This window comes from Camelus dromedarius, chromosome 1 (assembly GCF_036321535.1).
Source record: "Camelus dromedarius isolate mCamDro1 chromosome 1, mCamDro1.pat, whole genome shotgun sequence".
Taxonomy (NCBI): domain Eukaryota; kingdom Metazoa; phylum Chordata; class Mammalia; order Artiodactyla; family Camelidae; genus Camelus; species Camelus dromedarius.
The window spans coordinates 6,793,114-6,815,423 of NC_087436.1; the positions used below are offsets into that span (position 1 = coordinate 6,793,114).

Here is a 22,310-nt window from a genome sequence, read left to right on the forward strand (position 1 = left end):
TGGCCCTCACTCCCCTTGTCCTCAATGTGGGCTCCCCCAAGGCTTATCCCCTTCCTCGCCCAGTCTCCACTAGTGGTTCTCAACTCGGCTGAGCATCAGAATCACTCGGAGAGCCCTCAGAAAGGTCCACGCCCAGATCCCAACCCAGAGCAGTGGAATCAGTCAACTTGGACTGAGATATTAGCTCTGTGACTGTGGTTCATGGAACTTAGCCTCTGAAGTTCAATTTTCTCACCTGCAAAATTAAGACAACGCTAAAATCTGCTTCACCCGATAGCTGAATGCAATCTTACTCCCCAATGTTATAGCAAACATCGTCTCTTCTTCTGGCTTATTTACTTCCTTGAAAGCTCAACTCAAATCCTTTCTCCTTCTCACACCTCTCCACAATCACAGTTTATTTTGGATCGTTTACAAGGCACACTGAAAACTCAAGAGGGACCTGTTAAAAATGAAATCGTCTCCCAGCTGAGTTTCCTACAGCTATTCCAACCACCTTTCAATTTTTCCTCCACACAGCACTCCCACATTCCAGAGCCATCTTTGGGGAAAAAAAAAAAAAAAAAAAGGATTGCTTCCTATTTTAAATCCTCCAATGAATTCTCTCTGTTCTTAGGTAAAAACCCACATTTTCTAATGTGGCCACAATATTCTACAAAATCTGACCCTCATCTTGCTCACCTCCCATTGCTTTCCACAGTCCAGCCACCCTGGTCCTAACTAGATACATTCTTCCCCTGCTCTGGCCCCTTCTCACGCTGTTCCCTCTGCCTGGAACAATGTTATACTCACATTTTTGAAGTCAACTTAATAATTGAACACTTCTCTGACCCTCAGTCCAGGTCGATGCCCCTGGTAAAACCTTTTCTCTCCATCCCGTAAATAACCTTTGTAATGAAATGTTTTATCATGAACTGGATGGAATAGGGCAAGATATTAACTTCTCAATATACCCCTGTGTTGTTTGATTTGTTGCTGTAAACATGAATTATATTTCTCATTTTAAGAAGTTATTTAAAAGCATGAAAAACAGTATAATTACAGTTGTTTGATATCTGTCTCCTTCCCTAGAATACAAATTCCAAGAAGGACATATACTGACCTTGTCTTGTTCTGCACTGTGGCTGCAGAATCTAGCAGTGCTGTGAACACAGGAGGCACTACATTTATTGAGTGAATGCAGTTGACAGAGGAGGACAGAAAGTGAAAACGGTCTGAGAAGCTAAGTACGAATCTTGCCCAGGAAGGAGATGGCCCTCAGTCCAGCAGGTGGGGCACCCCTGGGCCTGTCAGGGTCAGCATCCTCCTTAAGAGCGTCTTTCCAGCCAAGAGTGGGGCAGGAAGGCTTTTAAGCAGCGGTTGTGCTTAGAGTCTCAAGAGTGGGCAGCATTCAGGTTACTGGCATCCGACTGGTTAGAAATAGGACCCAAGTCAGAGGTTACAAGCACATCTGGGGGCTGTCACTATATTTAATTTTTTTTTAACTTTTCTAGTTATAATTTTCTAATCATGGTTGCCTTCATTAGGAATTTAGCACTCAACATATACAGATTGGTTTTGTAATTTTTATACATATATCTATAATTTTCCAATGGAATTCACAATTCTCTAAGTACCGGGTCTTTCTCATAAACATTTTGCAGCCTCATAACTTAGTACAATCCACATCATAGCCTGTAGAAACAAATGCAGCCAGTAGTCTTTCCTCTAAGGAAAATGCTCAGAGCTTCAATATATCTCAGGTTCTTTTTCACAAGTTTTTTAATGTGTGAATAACTGGAGATTTTCACACTCATGTCGTGTTTGTCGACATTGCTTTGATTTTCAATGGCATTTATTTATTTACTCATTCATTCACTCACTTATTTATTTTTTGCTTAGAACTATTCGATGGTGCATTTGGAAATAGATACTGGCAATGTTATTTGAACAAAAGAAATGGAATATTTATTTATTTATTTATTTATTTATTTATTTATTTATTTAAAATGTAATATTTAAATGAGACCATATGCTGTGTATGCAACAATTGTAACTATTTCTCCATGGCTTTAAACATAAGATATGTTTCCTAGTGGGGAGGGTATAGCTCACTAGTATAGTGTGTACTTAGCATGCATGAGGTCCTGGGTTCAATCCCCAGTACCTCCATTTAAAAATAAATAAATAAACCTAATTACTTCCCCACCCCACACACACAACAAAAATATATATGCTTTATAAATTATAGTGAGACAAGCTGAGACCTGGGACATGGGGCCCTGGGCTGCCATACTTGCACCTGGACAAATGCCTCCCAGAGCAACAGAACACAAAGAAACTGCAAGGGACTAAAAATAAAACTATGTGCATGTGCAGTTGAGGCAAATTATAAACAATAAGATACAAAAAGGCCAAAATCCAATGGCCACTTCTGAGGTTCAGGGATCAAAGGAAGGGACCTGTGCGTGATCCCTGTGCACAGACCACCAAGGGGGTGGGCAGACTACCCGAGCCACCCTTCCAGCCCCACCCCTGGACCCACCCCTAACCTCATCCCATTTAAGGGACAAGCTTGTCCCCCTTTGGGGAGTGAGCAAGATGTTTTCACTCCCTTGTGCTGCAGCATGAGTCCCAGTAAAGTCTTGCCTGAATTTCTCATCTGGTGTCTTATCAATTTCTATTGATTACAGCGTCCAAGTAGCCAGGTCAGTAAAATAGGAGTGCGATGAGATATTTTGCTGTCCGGGGATTATAATGTAGTAGCACTCAGATGTTCAGACAAGGTTTTGACCAACAAAGTAATGATGTGTATGGATGAGGTCTATAACTAGAAATTAGATACGGAAGTCTCATATCTGAGACTGATGGCTGAGCTGCACAATAATTAGGAGGATGGTATTATTTTAGAGCAAAGATATTTTCAACATAACAAGGAGGCAAAATATAACCCAGACCACAACACACCATTAGAACGGCTAAAATCCAAAACATTGATAATATCAAATGCAGAAGAGGTTTTGGAGCTATAGGCATTCTCATTTGGTGCTGGTGGAAATGCACATATGATATAGCCACTTTGGAAGACAGTTCAGCAGTTTCTTACAAAGCTTACCGTATGCTTACAGAACCATATGATCTAGGCTTTTGACTTGGGGTTGAAGGTCTTGTCTCTTTTTGGTGTAGTTTATGTTGCTGTGGTACAGCAGACACAGACTAAGACCTATCAATTTTGCACATGCTAATAGCAGGAATCTTCAAAGATAAAAAAAAAAAAAATGAGGCAAAACAGACTCCAGAAACCCTCACCTCCAAAAATCTAAGGTTGACAAAGACATTATTGAATCCACAGTCTTGTAAGAGCAATGCTGATCAATTCCTTCCCTCTATAGAAATCAGAATACCCCTAATTTAACATCCCTTGTGCTAGACATGTTTAATTTAGGTTACCAGCTGCCTTAAGAGAGCGTGAATCCAAGCCACTGTGTGACTGCAGCAGGATTACACTTATTGCCTATCATGGTGGTTTCTAACAGCATGAAATGGGAGGGTTTTTTTTACCCCCCAAACTATATTCTTGTTCACCCACAAAAAGAATTATTTATATAGTTAAAGCTACCCAAATTGTCCAGTTGCCGGTCTTAACAAGCTGGTTCCCTTTTCCTCCACTGTCCTCACTCTAACCAAGTTTGCTCTGCCTCGTTCCTCCCCTTCAGTAAAACCTAGTACAGAGTGAACATTTCATAACTGTTCATTGGGAATAAAAATTCATAATCTTGCAAAAAAAACTACAGGACATAAAAAGCTTTTTTTCAATGAACCCTGTTACTAATTTAAGAAGGAAACACATTAATTCATTAGCTAATTTTAAATGTATTAGGATGTGCTTACCATGGGTTCTGGTATCTGTGGCTTATTTTCTCGATAGCAGCTTGACTCAGCTCTTCATGCTGTAAAAGGAAGAAAATTAATGTACCCTGATTCCAAGGTCACTAGGCACCAACTTGTCTAAGAGTCTGGGTTCCTGGTGGAAGAGGAAGTCATGTGGAGAAACTGAACTGGAAATGCCAAATTCAGGTACAAGAAGATGGTCTTTTGGTTCTTGAACTGAGAGATAAAGGTACAAGGCGGAACATAAATCCCCTCCTCTGAGCTTTACCTGCCCTCTCTGTAGAAGGACGGTGTGGGTAGCAAGAAGTGTGTCGATCACCATCTCTAAGCTCCGTATGATTCCGTGTCTACACGAGCAGGCATGCAAAACACTGTGGGTCATTTAGACGCCAACAGTTGAGTTACTTTCATGTTACTGGACCCTCATAGAATTAGGAAACGTGATGTCAATAGCAGAGGAAGGAGTTGATTCTAGCCAGCCTGTGACAGAGTATGAATCTGAACACTCCTTTCAGAAAGCATCGTCTGGAACATTGGTAAAGTATTGGACAGTTTAGAACTAGTTCTCGCATTAAGAGATGATCCCCAGACCCTCTGATGTGCATCAAAATTATCATAACTGAATAAAAGAATATGTGCCAGCTCATTTTCCCAGGAACTGGTCAATGGAGGGACATTTTATGCCCAAGCATGGAGAATGGGGTGTCAAATTTATGCTGAAAAGGGTTTTGTTTGGTAATCCTTTCTCAACTTTCCATACTAGGGTTGGGAAACCATGATACGGATTATCAAAAGTAGTTCACTTCAGTTTTGGAAAGCATTTTTACATTTTCACATCAATGGGGGACACTGGAGTTGTAACATCGCACAAAGCAGCAAACTCATATCATAATGTTCACATGAGAGGAATCACCTGGTACTCTGTTTTTCATCTTTCCTGTTTTCATCCTTTTTCTTCCAGCTTTGGTTTACAGTGACTTTCCTGATCAAATGCTTCTGAGCTATTTGTGTTGGGAAAACAAATCTATTTACTTATGTCATCTTAGTGATGAAGACCTAAAAATTTGATCACTTCTACATCTTTAATTCCATATATAAAGTAAACAAACCAAGGAAGGAACAAAATAGACAAGATTTAAAGGCAAGGTTGACCCACTCTTCCATACAAAATTTGAAAAGTGATAATCTGTATGTAATGGCAAAATCATTGTTTCCCAATTAACTTCTGACATGTGATTCCCTGAAAATCGACCTTATCAATTAATTTCTTTTTTAAATTTTTTTTTTTGGCAGTGGAGGTAATTAGGTTTACTTATCTTTTAATAGAGGTACCAGGGATTGAACCCAGGACCTCATATATGTGAAGCACATGCTCTACCACTGAGCTACACCCTCCCCTCAACTGACTTCTATCTATTATCAGCTTTTGGACAATCTTCTTTGATCTTTGTTCCCATTTTTAATAACCAAAAGTTTCATTGTCTTAATCTGGAAAGACTTTTCTTAGAAACATACAACAGATTCATTTGCCACCCCCCACCCCATGTCTCCTATAGCAATCAGCATCACAAAAAATGTATCTGAAATTAACTAGACCTTCTCTGTCTTAATTTACTAATGAAATTCACCATGATTTGTTTGGACAGTCATGCTCACTTTGGTATTAAATCTAATGATATTCAGAATCAAAAAAATACTTTTTCACTGGTCAGTTATTCATAAGAGTAAAGAAAAGACTGATTCAAAAATTAATTCGACATCTTCATTAGGCACAGGTACAGCTGAACTGATTATTATAGTCTATCTTAAGGATATCAGTGAGAATCTTTTACAGTTATTTTGAATGTTTTCAACTAGTGACAATAATCATAACTTGAAATGGAAAATATTGCTTACTAATCAATCTTTAAATAAGTCTGGGTATTAATAAAAACATCTGCTAACTACATTCAGATACTGTGAATCAGACACAATTTCTGAAACGAGTTAAAAACTGTTCAATTTGAGTTAATTGCAGACACTGGGGCCCATTCTAGTTAACAACGAAAATCATCGCTTAATGCCTTGACTTATCTTAAACCACCTCTAGTCTAGCCCTGGCATACACCACTGAGGAATCCTCTTGTTCTGCTGCTATACTTAACTCAAGATGTTTTTCTTAATGCATCCAATTTTGACTTCCCTTTCCAGAAAAGACCGGTTTTCATCTCAAAACCTATGAGGTCTTTCTCACCCCATCAGGACAATGGCAGTGTATTCCAAGAATGCATAGACACTAGGGTTTCTCTTCACCGGCCTCCTCCTTGGTAACACAGAGCTCCTAGTACCAAACATCTGAGTGGAAATATCCCCTAAGGCTACCTTTTCTTATGCTAATGTATTTTTTTTTTCTTCCCTTGCCTCAATTTGCAAAATATGACTGTTAACCCCTTAGGGGCCTTTCTTCCCACAGCCAGTGAGAAGCATTCTCATCATTGGCGCTTCATCTCCAAAGTGCATAATGTTGCCTATTCTAGGCTGGAACTATTCAAGGGGGACAGAGGGCTCCAAGGCCTTTGTGTGGATCGAGCATTTGAATATTCATTTTATATTCAGAGCACGGGTAGAAACAAAAACCATTCTCTCTGAAAAAAATGCCAGTGTTTAAGGCACGGACTCTGTGATGCATTTTTCTTACTAAAAAGCGAAAAGTGAACCATGCAGAGACCCACACTTCATTTTATGCCACGTTGTATGTGGGCCTGAATATCAACATGAATTATATCCTAGTCTCTCTTTTTTTTTTTTAAACTGCCCTGTTTTTAAGTAAATTGAATTAGTACCTCAACTTTCAGCAAATAGACTAAACATTGAGTTTCGTGTGTTGACTATGGCCCAGTATCTCTGTTTTCTGTGGAGTATCCAAATAATGAGAAACATATTCCATCGTGCTCCTAATGTGCTGATCATACTATAATTTGAAAATCCACATAGGCAAGAAAATACAGTGCATGGAGACATTAATAATGCTCAATCCTATTTCTTGAGACTTATTACACCAGATACTATGCAGAGTGGTTTACACACACTTAATCCATTTAACAATACTCTAAGGTATTATTATTATCCGTATGGTTCACAAAACTCTAAAGACACCCCCAGATTCTCACTCCTTGATATGCACACCTTCTCGCAGATATTCGACCACATACTATTCTAGGTACTGTTGTGAAGGGACTTTGCGGATGTAATTAAGAGCCCAAATCAGCTGACTTTAAGAAAGGGAGATTATCCTCGGTGGACCTGACTTAAGCAGGTGAGCTCTTAAGAGGACCTGGGCTCTTCTTGGCCAAGGGGAGTTGAAGAATGAGAGGGATATGACATGAGGGAGCGTCTCTGTTGCTGGTTTTAAAGATGGAGAGGACCACGTAGTAAGGGATATGCACAGCTTCTAGGTGTGGAGACTGGTCCCTGGCCGACAGCCAGCAAAGAAACAGGACTCAGTCCTATAACCATAAGGAACTGTAATCTGCCACAACCACGTGAACTCAGCAGAGACCCCAGGCCTCAGGGGAGGTCACAACCACAGCCCACACCTTGACTTTGCATGAGTTCTGAGCAGAGAACCCAGCTGTGCCTTCCCGGGACTTCTGACCTACAGAACTGTGAGCAAATAGATGGTGTTGCTTTAGGATGCCACCTGTGTGGTCATTTGTTATGCCCAATAGAAAACTAATGCATTTCCCATTTTACAGATGGGAAAACTGAGGCATTTTAAAGACTAGTAGGCAGATTAGCATGCAAAGAGAGAAAAGGGGGAAAATAAAAGTTCTTCAACTGGCTACTCTTGCAGGTAAGTCACAGTCAACTTTTCATAAAGGCCACAAACACAGATTTGCCCTGAAAAGCATTAAGAATGCTAGCTACCTCACTTATTCCCAGAAAGAAGGCACATTTCTATTATTCTTTCTGCAGTTCTCCAGGAAGATTCACGTTTTCCTTACTCATGCTATACTTCAAGGACACACTAGGATTTTATTTTAAAGCAAGACTGGAACTTATTGTGTTGGGGATTGTTAGGATTTGTGATGAGAAACCAGTCATTCTGCTACCAGCCCTTTATCCAGAGTTGGTGGATAGCTCCTACCAGCCTCTGAAATATGAGTGAATTCGACTATCCAAGCTACAGCAAAGCTACACAGGAGCTTCCCGAGTGTCTGTTTGCGCTCAGTGCGGTTTCCGAACATAATCAAGTGCCTGGTTGGCGACCTTTCTCACCCTTGGAGTTGTCTAATGTGTTGGCATTGTTTTAATTCAAAGGTTAGGAAGCGTGCTCCTCCCAAGTTAATTGTCCAATTAGCTCTGCAACACAGAATTACACTGAGGGTGGCAGCTCAGGCTTTGTGAACAGAACATTATAACTAAGTTGCAGTTAAAAATAAATGCTAAGTAGCTCTCAAACAACTATCAAATAAGCTAGGAGGAGAGTAATTCTCAAGCCACTGCAGACTTAAAGCTCACTTCCCCCTAAAGTAGGGGGGGGTCGGGGAAGGATAAATTAGGAGTTTGGGATTAGCAGATACACACTACTGTACGTAAAGCAGGTAAACAACAAGGACCGAATGTGTAGCACAGGGAACTATATTCAATAGCTTGTGAGAAACTATAATGAAAAAGAATCTGAAAAAGAATAGATATGTATGTATCTATACGTATGTATAACTGAATCACTTTGCTGTACACCTGTAACTAACACAACACTATAAATTAACCATTAAAGAAAGCTCATTTTTTTTCTGCCCTTCTGCAACTTAATCTCTTAATGAAGATTCTGCATAAGAAGGGAAGGGATTTCAGTCTCCATCATCCATCATTTCTTTTTTTTTTTTAATTTATTTTTATTTTTATTGAAGTTTACAGTGGAATAAAGAATAAAAGAGAATGAAATAATGCCATCTGCAGCAATATGGATGGACCTAGAGATTATCATACAAAGTAAAGTAAATCAGACAGAGAAAGACATATCCCATCATTTCCTTTTGGGGGGGGTGATTAGGTTTATTCATTTATTTATTATGGAGGCAGTACTGGGAATTGAACCCAGGACCTTGTGCATGCTAAGCATGTGCTCTACTGCTTGAGCTATACCCTCCCCTACCCCATCATTTCTTGATGACCATATCATCCACAACATGTGAAGCACGAGGAGGAGAACTGTGGATGCTGTCAGTCCAAAGTCAAATCTGAGACAGATCTCAGACCTCAAGCTGCTTAAAGCCATTTGGAATGTGGCTGGGAGCGTGCAGTCCAATTGCAGACAACAGTCGCACTAAAAACTTCAACATTGCGAAGACACTATCCTATGAATTCTTCCTCAACCACAGGAGCTCACATGGCTTCCAAAGCATGGAGTTTCAGTGCCATTTTCTTTGTGCCCAGAGACAGAATGGGACCACACACCAGGGGGCCCTCTACTGAATGGATTGTTTTCAGTTCTCTCAGTTAAGATTTCTTGAAGCCTAGATGCAGTCCTGGGAAGAGGATAGGTATCTCTAGATTGCTATGCGTTCAGTGCATCTTGGTCAACACAGCTGAAGCAGTCTGGAAGTGCAGTAAATGAATAGGAGGGAAAGTTATAATCCTAAATTTATAGTATTAGAATTTCTTGCAAAGATCTGAAAAACCTAGGATAAATGCCAGATTTAGAAAACACATGTCCTGGCATTTTAGCCACCTGTGCTTGAGATATTAGATCACACACAAGTCTTGACAATATATTTAAAGGAGCCCAGCTGCAAAGCCAAACATCAGGCTTACTAAACCCATCCTAATTTATACAATATTTTTTTTTAGATTTTTGTCTCCCTATTATCAAATAATATTTGTTGAAGACCTATGACACATGCTTAATACTAACTATAGGAAGTATAATTTAAAAAAAAATGATGTGATGTTTACACTGAGATGCGTATTCAAGATGCATGTCAAGCTTTCCACCATGGTGTATTTTTAGCCTTCCTTAATTAAGGGCTAAAATCACCCACTGGGTTCTAAATTACATTGAGTTCCTGTTCTTTCTTTTGTTCTTACATTTCCACATCCTAACAAAAGATGTGAAGGTTAGGATGTCTTTTTTCTTTTTTTTTTCCAGTTCACCAATAATCATCTACAAAGTCACAACCAGAAGGAGGAAGCTGGCGTTTGGCTGGGGAGCCAGGTCGTTGGGGCTGGGATGCCCAGGAAATGCCGGGGTGGGGGCAGGGTCCCCAGCTACTGACAGACGCTTCCTCTCCCAAACCTGCTGTTCTTCACGGAACCGCTTTGAACACAGCACAGACAGTGCACGTCAGCGATACACGTCTCACTTGCTGTTCTCATGGTCTGTTTGAGAAAGGAAGTATCAAACTGAAAATTTATTCTCTTGGAGTTCAGACACAAGAAAGTTCCTTCGATTTATTTGAGGAATCCTACAAAGCCAAGCCATAAAATGGGGGAAATATGACACCTGTGTATACGGTTCCTGGGAAAAAGGAGGGGTCTTTGGCCTCCGTAGCCAAGGTTTCTCCTCCCGTACAGAGGGTCAGCATGTGGACCTCCACCCCTAGAAGCTTCCTGGGGAATCAGAAGAGCTGCAACTTTATATAGCACTTGAGGATGAAAGGTGCTAATGTCTTTATTTTTGTAGGAAACCACAAACCGTTGAGATGCCAATAACTCTAAGAAATAAAAAATGGGAGCTAAACACACACCCATCTGGAAAGAAACAGCAGATACCCGAAGGCACGCCTAATTTTAGAAAAGCTATTTTCTAGCTTGCTTTTATAACTTGGTTAGAAAAGGAAGCTTTATTATCTTTTAAAAGTATTCTGCATTGATAATACCACCTGGAGATTAGCAGTGTGAGATCTTTGGAATTTTAACAAGACTGTGATTCGCCCACATGAACCCAAAGGTGAATGAGAAATTGGGGATGAAAAACATCCAGAAATTCTGAAATGTGTGATTGATGGTCTACCTACTGCCCAGCTCCACACTGGCAATACTTCTCTTTTCCAGGTGAATCTGAAAACTTTCCAAGACACGTTGTGTGAAGGTGGAGTTTGGAAGGATGCACGATGTGGGGCTGGAAAGACGGTGCGGTTTGGAGGGGGGACCTCACTGTCTTCTGCTGTTTTTTTTTTTTCCTCCAAATGCCAAAGATTGTATTTGATGATATGTTTTGAAACACTATAGAACGGGTATTACATAGAAATCCAAAGATAACTATTACTAAGCTCTTTCTTATCAAGTATGTGGGTATTATGTCTACTCAGGTTAATTCACTTCACTATTATAAAGGAAGTATATTGTGTACAGATACAGAGAACATCAGGAGAAGCTTGAGAGCACAGTGAAGAAAGGATGCCTGCCTTAGGAGAAGGCAACTGGGCTTGACCCAGCCAGACCCTGCCTTACAGAAAAGCAACCACACACGTTGAGTGTTCCCGTGGGGGCTCCAACCCAGCGTTCTGACTTCATTTTCTATCATTTCCTCTCATTCACGCTGGACTTCCTCTAAGTCCCTGAATTCACAGCCTGGGCAGACATCCTGGCTCCCTCACTGACCAACTGTGTAGCTTCGGGTGTCGATACCTCAGTTTCCTCTTCTGGAAAATGAAAGTAATCAAAACTACAATGAAGTATCACCTCACCCCAGTCAGAATGGCCATCACTGAAAAGTCCACAATGAAAAATGCTGAGGACGGTGTGGAGAAAAGGCAACCCTCCTACACTGCTGGTGGGAATGTAGTTTGGTGTAGCCACTGTGGAGAACAGTATGGAGATTCCTCAAAAAACTGAAAATAAACTTACCCTATGTCCCAGAAACTCCTCTCCTGGACATATATCTGGAGGAAACTCTAATTCGAAAAGACACCTGCACCCCAATGTCCATAGCAGCACTATTTACAACAGCCAAGACATGGATGCAGCCTAGATGTCCACTGACAGATGACGGGATAAAGAAGCCATGATGTATATACATGATGGAACACTACTCAGCCATAAAAAAAGAAATAGTGCCATTTGCAGCAACATGGATGGACCTGGAGATTTTCATACTAAGTCAGCCAGAAAGAGAAAGAAAAATACCATATGAGATCACTTATATGTGGAATCTAAAAACAATAAAACAAGCGAACTTACAAAGCAGAAAGAAACTCATGGATGTAGAGAACAAACATATAGTTACCAAGGGAGAATGGGTGAGGGGAGGGATAAATTGGGAGTCTGGGATTTGCAGATATACACTACTGTATATAAAATAGATAAACAACAAAGTCCTACTGATAGCAAGGAAACTATATTCAATGTCTTGCAATGACCTGTAATGAAAAAGAATATGAAAAGGAATATATATATATATATGAATCACTATGCTGTGCACCAGAAATTAACTCAACATTGTAAATTGACTATACTTCAATTAAAAAAAATCATAGTAACTTTCTCAGAGAGTAAATACTCAGTCACTGGGAGCTCTTTTTATGTTTACTTTCTCCAAATAAATTCACAGTGAGAAAAATGTCTGATAAAGCAACCAGCCTTGGATGCAACCTTTATTTGACATCCATCAAGGAGCCTGTTCACATGTCCATAAAACTCACAGACAAGCCGTCTGCAGTCATAATGTGGGAATTTGTGGCAGTTATAAATGAGGCAGAAGTTTCAAAGCCTGGAAGATTTTCCTTTGTTTATTTTACACTGTATCACATATAAATGTCTTGACGGGTCTCCATGGTTCTCCTTATTACACACGGACTGGACCGTTCAAGGTGTTCTACTGTATGACTGCAATGTATCAGTGTGTCGGTTACGACGTATCAGCTGCAGTATCTGCCATGATTCATTGATTTAATATTATCTTTGGGATCACACCTAAGAAGAGTCAGCTATCAAGTCCAGTGCGACACTGATTCCGTGGGAAAACCAAGCGACTGAAATCACTGGGCCGTGAGGTCGGATGCAGAGCGTCAGGAGGCCAGGGGAGCGGAGACAAGCCCAGCCACCAGGCGCTTAGAGAAATGCTCCTTGCAGAAACAACACATACAGCTTTGCAGAGACCAAATCCATTTTAAAAAAAGGATGTACTGCTCTTAAATCTGAGACAACAACAAAAGCACCGATCTTTCCTGGTTTATTACACGTGCATTATTCATACATTGTGGACCCGCACAGGAGTGACTAGGAAATAACTAAACCCAAAAAGACCCAGAAGGGAAACCCGATATCGTGGTTTTTACTGACTTCTGCAATGTGGGGAAATTTTTCAGGTGTCCCTCAGCCTGGAAGTTATTATCTTTCTACCCAAATCCAGATGATCTGTGGAACCCCTCCGGGTGCCCCAGCGAGGAAGGACCATTCCCAGGCAGGAAGCGGCTGCCCTGGGGCATTTTACCAAGAGTTCCTGGTGGTGCCCCCTGGGCTGCGGGTCTTAGATGAACCTGGAGCAGTAAATTAGGAAGAGCAGCTGCTCTGGCTGTAACAATCCGCTAGATGAAGGTTTGTGCTTTAAAATCAAAATTCTGAGCTATTGTAATGGGAGACACTGAGGCGTCACTAAAGTTAGATGGAAACAAAGCGTCACCTTGTTGGGACCATTCTGGATGTGAACAGCGTTGGGAGGGGATGGCAGTGCACCAAGGACAAGGAACCAGAGAGAGAACAGAACATGGATTGAGACACTGCCCTGCACTACATCCCACGAAGGACTCGACCAGCTCCCTAGAGAGGAGGGCGCGAATTCATGTCACACGTGATTTGTAATTAGGGGCTTATTTCTAGGCGTGGAGGGTGTGTGTGTATCAGCTCAAATGTCACTTTGTGCGGAGTCTCATTGATTGGAAGAGGCTACCTGAAGCCCTGAGTTGATAAGGAATCCAGGTCTGAGGCCAGAAGCTGACATTCACCTGCCCTGGATATAGTGGGGACCAGGCCCAGGCTAGGAGGGTTGGGAGGCAGGTGAGCAGCCCTGATGACAAAACCTAGGCTTTTCTGGTGGGTAAATCATATGTGGTTCTTTTTTCCCATTTTTTAGCCTTTTTAACTTTAATGGAGGTACTGGGGATTGAACCCAGGACATCATGCTTGCTAAGCACATGCTGTACCACGGAGCTACTGAGCTGTACCCTCCCCTCCTCATTTGTGGTTTTTCACCAGTACGTATAGTCACTCTCAATGAATCTTTTTGCTCTCATGATAAAGTTCTAAGTCCAAGGAATCCTTCAAGACTTGTTTAAACATTGCCATATATAAAATAGACAAACAACAAGGACCTACTGTGTAACACAGGGAACTACATTCAACTTCTTGTAATGAGCTGTAATGGAAAAGAATCTGGAAACATATATATATATATATACATATATATGTATGTATATATATAACTGAATCACTTTGCTGCACACCTGAAACTAACATTGTAAATCGACTACCTTTCAATAAAAAATAAGAATTAAAAAAAAAAACCAACAACATATCCCTTGGGGTGCGGTGGGCAGAGGGGAGGAAGACTTGCTGAAGATTGTTATCTGAAGATTGTTACATCTTTGAAAATAATTACTGTCAAAAGGCCGGAGCCAAGAAAATGTACCGGTGACCAGCAATGGCCCTCACTTCAGGAGCCCAATGAGAGCTACTTGTGCGTGAGCCTCAGGTTGGGGAGGTCTCCAAGGGGCTCATGGCCAGCCCCACAGGGGTTAAGAGGACAGGGCTACCACCAAGAGCGGTGATTTACAGTCATCTGTGAAATTCCATTGAAGAAAACGGAAGGACCCCCTTCTTGGAAGGCCACGTCGGGGTTGACGTGGATCCTGGATGCACAGCTGTACACACTCAAGACAGACAGACAGATGGACAGCCGTGCACAGAAGCCGGGCATCACCCAAGGAGAAGCAGCAAGGCTTCTAGACTGTTCAAACCAGCTGCCTTGCTTTGGGGTTTGTCCCCTTCTCGCTGGTGGCCACGTCTGATACTCAGTCAACGTTCTGATCTTTCTCTTTACGGCCTGAGTGGATGAGGACACAGTGTAGGAAGCTGAGGCTTCACTCTGTGTAACCGGCCCTGAGTGGCAGAAGTACAGCAACCACAGCACTGATCGCTGAAGTGGGGTGTCAGGCCTGTGCCGGGCACGGTGCGGAGTGCATTCCTCGTGTCCCCAGAGTGAGTCCTCACGACATAACTAACGCCGTTAAACACACAGTGTTGCCGCGTGCGGGGCTCTGTGCCCAGCACTTCACAGAGGCTTATTTACAGCAGCCCAGCAAGGTCCAGGCTGAGAGTCATGGTGAGAAGCGGAGGTGCACAGGTTACGGAACTGTGCCCGTTCACAGCTGGTGGGTGGCAGGTCTCGGATCGGAACCCAGGTGGTCTTAGGAAGCGGGCACTCGGAACGCTGCCACGTGGTGGAGGGGCAGCGGGCGGGGAGGTGAGCTCACAGCCAGGGTCACGGCGTCGGGAGTCAAGCCCACACCTGTGCGACTTCACAGGCCGAGCTCGTACTGCCCAGGGCTGGGCCAGAAGGAGGGTTTTCCTTTGATAACCTTTACTGTCTGAGGCCGGACTGGATTGTTTTAAGAAATTCAGTTACTGAACTTATTCACGAAACAGAAAGAGACTCACAGACGTAGGGAGCAAACCTGTGGTTACCAGTGGTGCAGCGGAGAGGGAGGGGTAAGTTGGGAGTTTGGGATTAGCAGATACACACTACTGTGTACAGAAGAGATGGACGGGGGAGGGTACAGCTCAGTGGCAGAGCGCGTGCTTAGCATGCATGAGGTCCTGGGTTCAATCCCTGGTACCTCTGTTAAAATAAATAAACTCAATTACCTTCCCCCCGCCCCCCAAAAAACCCGAAAAACAAAAACCAAGCTAAACAAAACGAAACAAAAAACAGTGGATGAACAATATGGTCCTACTGTACAGCGCAGAGAATTATATTCAATACCTTGTAATAACCTGTAATGAAAAAGAATATGAAAAGGAATATATATACATGTATGTGTGTAACTGTATCACTATGCTGTACACCAGAAATTAACACAACATTGTAAATCAACTATACTTCAATATAAAAAAAGAGAAAAAAGAAATCCAGTTAATGCTTAATTGATATATGTTCAATTTCCAGGCTAAGGGTCTGCCTGGAAAAAAAAAAAAGTCCCATTTCTCAAATTTTGCTTCTAAAATCACCCGTGCTCTTTTCCGTTTCCGGGGAGACTGCATGGACTCATGCCTGCATCCACATCAGAACGGAAATAAGACAAGGTTCCTAGGAGCCCTCTGGTTCCACAGCCTGGATGGTCTGGCTTCAAGGCGTGATCCACACAGTGGGTTTTAGAGCCCTGGGCGGGTTTCTGGGTTTGTGGAGGAAGTCCCAGCACAGGCCTCCCCTTTCACACCACCCACTCACAAAGCAGCGCGAGAATGGGGGACATGTGTGAATGTCACAGCCTAGATGGAATCTGACTGCGTTCCAAAGCCAAGTGCAAATGCTCTTGGATTGCCCACAGCTTCATTTTCTTCACATCCCTCCTCTCCTGTCTTAAAGGGATGAAGGGAAGGGCCGTAGGAAGTACACTGATGCACACACTCATCTTTCTGCAAAAACTCATTTGCCACTGCTTCACCATGACAGGTCATGGGCATGACGTTTCCTGTGGAAGCCAACGCGGGGAGCATTTGAACCAGAAAAACAAGACGCCAGGAGGAATGCAAATTCAAGATCAATACCTTGATGTGAAAGCCAGTCTGAAGCCTTGTTCTGTTGATAAAACCATACTGTGGTATTCCCCAACCGATTTCACCCACGTACTCAGACTTGTATTTTGCTGGTAAGCTTCGGTTGGAGGCGGGTCTCCAGAGATACTGGAGATCTCCCGTTTTTTCTAGGGCTGGACGCTTTTCTCCGATATAGGCGGTGTGCTGGGGAACCTTCGGTAGATAGTCCTTTACATAATCTGGGCCTTCAACAGAGAAAAGAATATGTTTAGAAGAATCAGACTCACAGACAGACATGGAGAGCAAACTTATGGTTAGCAAGGGGGAAAGGGGGTGGGAAGGGATAAATCGGGAGTTCGAGATTTGCAGACACACACTACTGTATATAAAATAGATAAACAACAAGGTCCTATGGTAAAGCACAAGGAGGTACGTTCAGTATCTTGCAGTAACCTATAATGAAAAAGAATGAGAACAAATACATGTATGTATGTGTATGACTGAATCACGGTGCTGTACACAAGGAACTGACACAACATTGTAAACTGACTATACGTCAATTTAAAAAATAAATAAACATCAGTTTAAAAAATAAATAATCACCACACTTTCTTCTAAGGTGCTTTTGTTATTCTAGCGGTAGAAATAATAGCAGCTAATGATGGTACAGCATTTCCTGGTTCTAGGTGCTGTTATAAACCTTTGAGATGCGTTAATGCAATTAATTCTTATACCATCCAAAGGGAGCAGGGAGCATTGTTTCCGCCAGTTTATCACTGGGGAACGAGGCACAGAAAGCTTGGTCCCTTGTCCAGAGCCACAGCGATCGAGCCCTTCCCTCCCCCACAGGCTGGCTCACAGTTTGGAGTCTTAATCGCCCCACGCCACGGCTTTGTTTCTAACCGGCTTAATGCAGACATGTTCTGTACTCTAAAAATCCTCATGCAGGCCACGTTTGCAGGAGGCAGGCCTTTAGACATCGGGATGTTTTAGCTACACGGATAAAAGCCTGAAACGAGAATTAGAAAATTCCCCCAAATGTATCAGAAGCCGTTGGAAGAGGGAAGAAATTATCAGATGAGAAGGACACTGTCTAACAGGTGATGCCCAAAGGCAGGGGTATTTAAGATATATTGGCCTTTTAAATGTAAGACAATGAACAAAAAGGAATCAAGGAATTGTGGAAGTGGGTGAAACAAACAAAAATAAGAGGAGGTCTGGGTGGCTGACCCCCGAGGTAAACTTGGTACTGAAAGTTAAGGATGTGAGCATATAAAGGAGCTAAGACTTTCGGGGAGAATGGTCCTGCATAAAGTCGACAGTGAGCTGCTGGCCCCAGAGGAGTTTCAGAAGGCCCGGAACCAACGCAGGTGCAGGACGGTCCAGGCAGACTGGGGACACAAAGAAGGAACGTCACTCCTCTTACCCAAAGTTGACCCCAGGCCTGGGAGGGGGAAGCTGCCTTGGCTGCAGTTGTGGTGTCACCTGGCTCCCCCCCCAGCCCTGCAGCCCCTTCATTTTGTTCTGGGTCAGGGATACTCAGAGTTTACAGAGAGCACAGGTGGGCGACATTCTGACCAGATGCTCGGATGGAGTGAGTGGTTGGTGTGGTAACAGGTCTGTGCCTAGAAAAGTCATCAAAGCTTTCCAGAGAAGTTGAAAATGTGAGAAGTGGCTCTCCGGATGCAGGATGTGGGCGGATATTTGCCCAGCCCCTAGTCACCACGGCTCCTGGTGATGCCTGCGTGTTCGCCAGTGGGTCCAGTTCCCACTCAGGTACAACTGCTCTGGTGAACGGCCAGACCGCGGAAACTCTTTTCTCTCCCAACGTGACAGCTACCTGAGGGCTCTCCTACAAAACCCCTGCTGTCAGTAAAATTTCACCATCTCCAAACAAGATGAAATTAGAGTTGTATTCATTCGTCTAACTGAAATTTCAGGGTATGCTGAGGTCGGTGTTTTCCCAAATATTCCCCAAATGCTGTTCCCATGAGTGGCATGGAGACGTCTGGGTCGGGGCAGGGGTGGTCCACCGTCAGTACACTTGGGAATACTGTCCGGTTGCCTTTTAGAATTTCCCAGAATATGAAAACATGTTAACAGTCCTGAGAAATCCAGCGGTAGATCAACCTGTGTCCAATAACTTAGCTTTTCCCAAACTTACGTAAACACGGATCTTTTGTCCCTGTTGGGCCACCCGCACGCATCCTGCAGACACCTGCTGATTTGGGGGACATAATGACCCTCTGTGTGATGTTTTAGTTGTTGCTAAAATTTTGTCGTCCCCTCACACTGCTGCGAATGTGAGAGAAGCGTCTATACGCCGTCTTTCCTTCTTCACCCTGTGGACCACAGTCCATTTTTTTTTAAAAGAGCAATTCCTTGGCACCTGAGTCTAGACCCTTTGTTTCAGACCAAAGAGTGAGAAGTACGTGTGCTCTGCAAACAAAGCGTGGGGATGGGCTCCCCAGAGACTCAAGGTTCTCGGTGGCTTTTCAGTCAAGTCACGGGACTTTCCTGAACCCCCATCTCCTCATCCGTGCTTTAGGAATAGCGGGATGCTGTGTGCAAGGCACAGAAAGTTCTGGGACGACGCCCCCTGGTCACCACAGCTGATGCAGGCACCAGGTACAGGACACCAAGCTCACAGCAGCCCCCGGAGCCGGCCCAGGGCTGACCTAACCGAAGGTCCGCCTATCACCACCCATCCAGCAACACAGACATGTGGCTCTCCTGATGGGCAGTTTTATGGGTGTTTTCTTAACATGACCCACTTTTCCTCCCCTAACCCTCATTCCCCAGAGCCTAAACTCTCTGCTGGATCCAATTCCCTGCTTAAAAGGTCAAAATTTCCAAGTCCTGTCCAATCCACGGTGTCTTAACTCTTCCTTTAACAACTGGCATCTTTGTTCGGCTGCTGTTGCAACATCCCGTAGGGAGTTAACTTTTCTCATCATATGGCAGGCTTTTTTGGCTCTTCCATTCTTTTCCCCAAAATTCCAGCCCTCATTTGCCAGCCGTGAAGTTGGCAGCTCCTGGGTTAACAAAACCCTCAAGTGCCCATCTTCTTTGGAATTCTCACTCACGGCTGAGGACCAGCTCCCGTGGGACCACTCACAGCTGTGCTACATAAACAGAGCCGCCCAGCGTCGGTCCTCCGCCGTGAGCGCCAGGTCGTGATGGGGAAGGAGACGTGCTTCCACTAACACCTGCGTCAAGCTTTGTGCGTCCTGTTTCTGCACCTTCCTTCCCTGGAGAAACTGTGATCTCAAGGACAGGGAGTAGAGCCCGCTTTCCGTCTCCCCTGTACGCACCCAACGTGACTTCCTCCTCTGGTTCTGAAATTCTAAAGTTACAGTCAAGGATGCGTTTTTGAAGCTAAACTAGTGCAGGAATGGCAGGGGGTGGAGGGGTTTAGCTCAGCGGTAGAGCGTATGCTTAACATGTATGAGGTCCCAGGTTCAATCCCCAGTACCTCCATTTAAAAAAAAAAGAAATTAAAACTACTGTAGGGTCCAATCCTGGCTTTGTCTTGTGCTGGCTTTGTGACCCAGGCCTCTGAGTTGAAGCTTCTCATCTATTAAGCAGGAACAGTGACGCCTATCTGGTGGCCTTGCTGGAAGATGAGGGTTAATTAATTAATTTTACTTAAAGATGTGCTTATCTGAGAACCTGACACCTGAGATACAGCAGTATTATTATCAGTGTCTCTTCCTCTTTCTTGTTTGTTTCTTGTTGCAATTTGATGCTTTGTCTTACCTGTTACATTTTGTAAAATATGTCTTGGGAGCTTTATCACTGATAAACGATTTATTTCTTACTGTGAATAAGCATCGAAGTGTTTCTCGAGAGTGCTTCTAGACCAGGGGTGTGCAAACTTTTCCTGTAAAGGGCCAGAGAGGAAAAATTTTCGGCTTTGCATGCGGGGCATACAACCTCCGTCTCAACTACTAAGCTCTGCCCTCGTGGGTCAAAAGCAGCTCTGGACACTGTGTAAAGGAGTGAGCATGGCTGTGTTCCAATAAAACTTTGTAGAAAAGACGTTATAATTTCAGTTTTCACATGTTACAAACCATTACTCATTTGCTTTCCCCACCCCCAACTATTTGAAAAGGTAAAAGCCATTCTTTGCCCACATGCCCTGCCAAAGCAAGTGGCAGGACAAGTTTGATCCAGCAGCCGTAGTTTGCCAACCTCTGAAGACAGTGGACACTAAAGAAGCAGGTGCCACAGAGGCTGGGAAGAACACAGACGGGCGAATCTGGGAGAGTTTCCAACAAACTTCATCTGCTTGTCAACACTTCATCAACACTTGGAAAGGACCCGGCAGTAGCTTGTGTCAGTAGAACAAGAGAATTCAGAAAATTCCGTGCCGAGGCAAATGTCTTTTTCTGACCTCCGCTCTTCATCTGTGGTGTTTCAGTTAATTCATTAACTCATCTATTCATTTACTCTCTCGCTGATTTATGTATTCATTTATGTAACAAATATTTATTGGACTATGTGCCCAGCACTGTTCTGAGTGTGGGGGATACAACAGGAAACAAAGCCAAGACCTCCCCTTCAAGGGGCGTCTCTTCTCGGTGAGAGGCAGGCAGTGCTGGCAAACAGTCTTTCAGCATCTTTCGTCTGGTTTATCATGATAACCTCCTAACCAGTCATGGCTCCAGTTTCTCTCTTATCCGGTCCATCCTCCATCAGCTGCCAAGAGTAATCCAAAACTCAGATAAAGTAACATCCCTTCTCCTAAAAAACGTGAAATGATGTTCTCTTGTTTCTGTAAGGTTTTTATCCAGATTTCTTAGGATCGCTAACTAGTGTCTTTGTAAAGTGAGCCAAGCCTCCTCCTTTTTTTTTTTTTTTTTTTTGCTTTTTTTCTCTTTCTCTCTTCTCTTTCTTTCACCAAGGAAATAGTTCTTTTATTGTAAAGAATAAGCCAAAATGGGAAACAACAAAAAAAAAGATTTCACTCCAAACACATATTCAGGCGCGTATATCCATGAACAGAGAAAACTGTAACCAAAATCTACCTAAGCAAGAGCTCAGGGTAATGATCATAAAGATGATCAAAGAACTTGGGAGAAGAATGGATGAACAGAGAGAGAAGTTAAGAAGTTTTTAACAAGGATTCAGAAAATATAGAGAACAAGTAAACAGACGAAAAATACAATAACTGAAATGAAAAATACACAGAAGGAATCAACAATAGTCTAAATGCTACAGAGGAACAGATCAGTGAGCTGGAAGGCAGAGGAGTGGAAATCACTACCACAGAACAGAAAAAAATAAAAAGAAATGAGGACAGTTTGAGAGACTTCTGGGACAACATCAAGACACTAACATTGACATTATAGGGGTCCTAGAAGGAGAAGAAAGAGAGAAGGGGGCAGAAAACATATCTGAAGACAAAATAGCGGCAAACTTCCCTCACCTGGGAAAGGAAAGACATCCAACTCCAGGAAGCACAGAGAATCCCAAACAGAAGCAACCCAAAGAGGACCACACCAAGTCACGCTGTAATTAATATGACAAAAATTAAAGATAAGTAGAGACTATTAAAAGCACCAAGTGAAAAGCAAACAATAACATTCAAGGGAACTCCCGTAAGGCTACCAGCCAACTTCTCAGCAGGAACTCTGCAGGGCAGAAGGGAGCGGCACGGTATGTTTAAAGTGACGAAAGGGAAAACCCTAGAGCAAAGAACA

General features: G+C 43.0%; 1 protein-coding gene across 1 annotated transcript in view; it reads right to left on the reverse strand.

Annotated features, from left to right (window-relative positions):
- Positions 1–16,902, reverse strand: part of SPMIP2 (sperm microtubule inner protein 2) — a 47,510-nt gene extending 30,608 nt beyond the window's left edge. Inside the window, exons 1-2 of the mRNA XM_031439746.2 lie at positions 16,618–16,902; positions 3,871–3,929 (exon numbers count right to left, since the gene is read on the reverse strand). Of these exons, the coding sequence (XP_031295606.1) occupies positions 3,871–3,929; positions 16,618–16,902 (344 nt within the window). The remainder of the gene's footprint in view (positions 1–3,870; positions 3,930–16,617) is intronic.
- Between the last annotated feature and the right edge of the window lie 5,408 nt (positions 16,903–22,310).